Source organism: Halyomorpha halys, unplaced genomic scaffold (genome assembly GCF_000696795.3).
Source record: "Halyomorpha halys isolate HHAL.00 unplaced genomic scaffold, Hhal_1.1 Scaffold505.1, whole genome shotgun sequence".
Classification (NCBI taxonomy): Eukaryota; Metazoa; Arthropoda; class Insecta; order Hemiptera; family Pentatomidae; genus Halyomorpha; species Halyomorpha halys.
In genome coordinates, this window is record NW_027114634.1 from 564,057 (window position 1) to 569,914 (window position 5,858).

Below are 5,858 nucleotides of genomic sequence, written 5' to 3' on the forward strand. Positions count from 1 at the left end.
AAAATGTAAGTTGCTTAAATTTTTCTAAAACTAGAATATTATTTTAATTTAAATTGATGTTGTTTTCATAAAATAATATACTTTTAATTTTACACTATAATGAAAATAACTAAGGTAGACATTGAAATTGAAAAGTGTTTTTGAAAGTTCTTGAAGAATTTTAAGAAAAACATTTTTTCTTTAACTATTTGAGAATCCTAGGGGTTACATATTAAGCAAAAGAATTTTTTACATTATATCTATAAAGCTCTTTTATTGTTGAATCATATTTGTATTATTTCCTTGATCAGTGTTAACTTTTATATTTTTTAATCCCTTTTATTTTTTTTATTTATGAACTATTAATAATAATAAAAACCTATTTTTAGTATTCTTATGAAGCTAATACCGGTGAATATACGGCTGAAGTAAGCTTGGTATGGAAAACATTCATTTCTCAAGATAAAGGAAACTTACAGGTTAAAGGATTTTATTAATTTTTATTATTTTTTTTTTTTCCTATTCTTATGATTTGGTTTCTATATTTTTCTTCTCATATGCAGCAAATTAAGTTTTATTCTATTCACATCGTTTCTATGAGAGTATTAAGGGAGAAAAAACAATAAAAATCAAATAAGAATAAATTACTTTCTCCAGAATCTTTTCCATAGTAAATTATAAAATAAATCCAAATAACATAAAAAATATATTTTTTTTATAGGTCATAATATACCATACTCAATTTATTGATGGATATCTCAGCAGCAAATTATAAAAAAAAAATTACATTATTTGCAAGAAACTGAGAAGATAATTACATTACAGAACTTATAAAATTTTTTAAAAAGAATAAAAATTTTTAGTAACTTCTATAAGTTAGTAGAACTAGGGTTAATTCTATAATAAACACTAGTTCAAAAATAAAAAATAAATATGATCCATACTAGTAATATTCTTTTAATACAGTGTATTTTAAATACTGTGAAATTTACATTCAACTATCTTATTATTATTTAGTAGTGAAAATGTAAAATCATTTGTTGGCTAACCACCTTGAAATAAAAATAAGGATAAAAAAAATATGGATCATCAGAAAGATATTGTTTAGTATAAATTACAATAATTAGTATTACATATAAATTATGCATTATAAAATAAGAAATGAAACTAATAACTCACTACACCCTGATTAATAAGATGAGCTATAAATGTAGCTGAAGAAATACAGACTGCTTTATCATTTCTCTTATAAGCTCGTTTGAATCGAATGATGACCCTTTTCAGTAAGAGTTCTCCTATACTTGGGAACTGCAACAATACATAGATAAATAAATATATGTAAAACAAGGAGGTCAAGAGGTACCCCAACTCCTCTAAAGATAAAGATAATAAAAAATCTAGTTCTATCACTAAATCTGTGTTGATAAAAATGTGTTTTTGGACCTTAATTAGAGTTTTCATTCAATTATGTTAAATTAATTTCAATGCTTATTTAGAGTAATTTACTTACCTTAGAATTAATTATAGCCACCAGGCAAGCGTACACATTAGTAAAAGTAATAGAAGCAGACTGAGCTTGTATAATTGATCTGCAAAGAAGACCTCTACCACGAATTATGTTTTCTTTGAATAATAGTCTGGCAACGACACCAATATTTGAAGTATTGACTTTATTTATATGCCCATGAATCGATTTCTTCAATGCTTCCCAGGCTATACGTTGATATTCAGTACTGCAACATTATTGTATACTGTATTAAAATTTGAATTAACTTTGAAGCAAGCATTAAGTAAAAGATTATAGATGAATTATTATAATTTTTGATATTTCTTTTAATTGTTATACATCTTAACCAACCATTTAATATAAAAGCTATCCCTTAAGGAGGAACATTAATTTTGAAATTTATAAAATGCTTATCCAGATATTTTGAAATTAACCTCGCAAAACTTCAATATTCAAAAATCTTAAAATATTCATAGTTATTAAAGCATCAGCTTAACCTATTTAAAATAATAAGAATATCAAATTATATGAATATATAATAAGAAAAATTCAAATTTCAGTAATGCCAGTGTTATTAATAATACTTTACCACAACTAACATCTCTTCAAATTTCAAACTTTAAAAAACATATAGAAGAGCATATCACGATTGAGTTCAATAGAGTGTATTTTAATTAAAGTATAAGTTATTTCTGTATTCATTTTGATTTAATTAATTTTGTTCAAAAAATCAACATTTTAAAATTCAGTAAGATAGCAGGGTATTAGTCACTAATATCTCCATTGTGGTTAACTTTTATTTCTTAATTTAGATCAAATTCAACCTTAAGTTAATCTAAAAATTTTAAATAACCCTCACCCCACAAAAAAAAAAAAAAAATGCATCCTATGATTAAAGCCCAGATTACGTGCAGTAAAAAAGAAAAAGTGGGTCAGGGAGTTAAGAATGGAAGTATTGATATCTGGTTCAGGCTAGATCAGCTACAAATGGGACATTTAGATCTTTTTCGGTGATTTTATTAGTTACAAACTACGGAGCATTAAGAATTTTGGATTGTAAGGATTGGAGGCAGAAGAAATATGACAGTATACTGGAGTCCCAAAGCTCAACTCTGTAAGTCTAAATAGGCCTTATTATAATTATGAAAATTAGTCTTCTGTTATGGTTTAAGGCTTGGACTTAGTTCAGTAAGTGTTGTAACAGTCGGAATCAATGTGCAGTTTCCACTCTTTTTAGTCTCATATGAGGAATCCAGGTTCGTTGTTTGTATAGATTCAGTAGAAGGTCGTTGATCTGATGAACAGAGATAAGTGGGATATTATTAAAAGGCATATATTATTATAAGGCATCCGTAGATTATGACAAAGGGTAAAGGTGATTTGATGGAATTTATTTTAATCCTCAAGTTATAATACCATTCTTCAAGGGTTGAGATATGGAATTGGAGGTTTTAGGATGAAATGAATGGGTTATTATTAACCGATAACACACATGTATCATCGGTATACAGCGCGTCTGTCTGCCAACCCAAAGATTGTGAGTTCGAGTCCCCGGCCCTATCCGGAATTTTTTTCAAGAATATAATTATACAATACTCACTCACAACCTCCCTCCGGGGATTTGTGAGACCCATTAGCCAATGGGTGGGACCCACAAAAATAGGCATGAGAGTGACAAACCCACCCTATGAAAACTACATCATAAAACACGCAATGTATTTCCTAAGTACATCGCATGAGACCTTAGGTCTTTACAGTCTGTCACACCAATAATAATAATAATATTGTACCTACATTATTTAAGTATATAAAATTTACCTAGATGAAAGATGTATATCATTTAGGTACTCTTAATTTAAGTTGTTTTATTTTTTTAAAAAGAGAGACAAGAAAGTAGGATGATGGGTAATCTACAGCTTATTCAGGCTTGGATATCATTTTGACAATTGATGATTTACATGGGTCAGGAAAAAACTTGAAACAAAACAAATTATAAAAATAATGAAACAAAAGTTACTAAATTGAATGTAGCATGGAACAGAATGTAGGTGAGAAATAAAGTGACATTTCAAGGAAGAAGTTTTAGGATATAGGATGTAATTAGGTCATATCCAGTAGTTTTGCAGGAAGATAATCCCTAAATAATGCTGGATATTTCTGAACAATGAAATACTTTAGGTTAGAAAGCCTTGTAAGAATATTTGGAGCAATAAATTTTGTATGTTGGATGCCTGGTCCTAAGCCACTTCGATCTTGCTCTGCATTTCCCCATTAATAAGATACAAAAAGGCTATGACAGATGAGTATGTTGATTGATATTAATTCTACTAGTCAAAGTGTAGTAATTCATACTGATTCTTATTGATACAGTACGTTTTTCTGTAGCTCTTTCAATGTCTTGCTTTGTCTTTAGTAAAATTTTTATGTCTAGATTACTTTCCTATTGATATCTACATTTATTCCAATCAACTCGCCCTGTAATCAATGAAGGAGGAAAGGGCTTAAGAACGAAGCTTGACTGTAAAGAAAGCGGAACTCTACTAAGGTCTAATGCAAGGTCATCCAAAGATTTGATAATGGGAAGAAAATCTGAAAGACGATAAATATATCAGGACACTTTTGAAGGATTTATGCCACTAAGTAGGATTCATGGGCAAGAGTATAGAATAAGTATTGGAGGTGAAGACATGGAATAGAATGTTACTACAGGAGTCGGATGTTCGGCATTCCCATTATTGGTGTTTTGCATTTAAATAAATTTAATTTTGTAGTAGTTATATCTTAATAAATGTACCATGTACAAAAAAAAAGGATTGACTAAACCTTTAAAATGGTTATCAATTTATTAAACAAGGTAATTTACCTCAGAAATATCTTAAACAAATAATAAGTAAAAAAAAAAAAATAATAATTAAGTGTGTACCTTGATTTATCAGTAATACTAGCTTGCATTAATTTCAGTTTTCCTGGTGGTATATAAGCACCTCCTGTCCTGGATGTGATGATATCATCATTTTTCCTCCGAGGAACTGGCTTTTCTTTGGTAGCATTCTCTAGTGGATTTACATTCTCCTTACTTTTAGTGGGACCCTCTGAACTCCTACCCTGAGAATGTTTTGGGGTCTCATTATAATACCTTGACCCAACTAGATAATCAGCTTTCGCATCTTTTTCATGACGATCCTTGTCTGAATCCTTTCCCCAGTATCTTTCCAATTTTTCATACCTCTTATGTTCTGAATCATACCTTTTATCTCTTGATGAATGTTTAGAAGTTTTATCATAATCATGATTTCGCCTACGTTTACTATCCCTACTGGAAAACTCCTTATCATTTTTCGATTTATGCTCACTTTTATCACTATTTCTTCTGTGTTTTCGGCAGTTCTTTCGTTCTTTGTCTTCTTCCATACTTGTCACAACAAAAACACTAATAAATTGTGTTGTAACCTTCAATGTTTACATATCTATAACTTGGAAGCAAATTCGATCAGTGATACCAATTTGTGTGTTTAATACAATTATTGTGTTTTTTATAAGTTTTCGGTAGGTACTACTATTCTAATTATCCCTTTCATCCCCTTCTCTTTTTTTGATGCTACCCATAGAAAAATAATTCTTTTTATGATTATAATGTGAATGTACCAAATATTTTATTGTCAGCCTATTTATCTGAAAGCGGTAACTTTAAATCTCTAAACTTTAAAAGTTCAAGAATATATTTGTATGTATATATTAATGTTATTTTGTATATCTTTTCTTAATATCATTGAAATAGTAGTTCTTCATCATTACACCTTTCTTTTCAAAAGAGTCGACTCACAGCAGATAATACAGAAAATGTTTTCTTCTGTGTCCATGTTTGAAATTGGGGTCTGGAGTCCTCTGTCTTTCACACTATGCTACTCTAGTCCCATTTCATTAGTCTGTCACAACTGGTCACCATTATTTTCATTTTTTCTTTAAGTAAATCAATTATTATTCTCTTATAGCATGGTAAATTAAATCTCTACCTCCAAGGTGATGTATTTGACTTTTTGTTTAATTACCTAATTCGACAAAGTTTTTCTAGCTGGAGCGGATTGGAGGAGTTATGAGAAAGACTTGCACTTTAGAAAAATTAAATAAATTACTTTTAGACGAATTTATAATTTAATGAGGTCACCGGCTTCCCCCCCTCTTGCGAAAATTCCAAACCTCCTAAATCATCTGACAGCTTTCTGGCATAATTTTTGTTTCTTTTCTGCTGCTTATATCTAGCATACATCCTGGTTAACCTGCCAGATGCCAAACTGTATAGCTAGAGTGTATAGTTCGTGATCCATTCCATGGTCTGCCACGAAATAAATTTTAACGAAGGCCGAATTTAAAC

At 29.5% G+C, this 5,858-nt stretch overlaps 1 protein-coding gene across 1 annotated transcript in view; it reads right to left on the reverse strand.

Moving 5' to 3' along the window:
- ncm (nucampholin) overlaps positions 1-4,962 on the reverse strand; it is a 17,878-nt gene extending 12,916 nt beyond the window's left edge. The window contains exons 1-3 of the mRNA XM_014425276.3: positions 4,410-4,962; positions 1,490-1,712; positions 1,159-1,287 (exon numbers count right to left, since the gene is read on the reverse strand). Coding sequence (XP_014280762.2) covers positions 1,159-1,287; positions 1,490-1,712; positions 4,410-4,897 — 840 coding nt within the window. The 5' untranslated portion in view covers positions 4,898-4,962. The remainder of the gene's footprint in view (positions 1-1,158; positions 1,288-1,489; positions 1,713-4,409) is intronic.
- Positions 4,963-5,858: the final 896 nt, after the last annotated feature.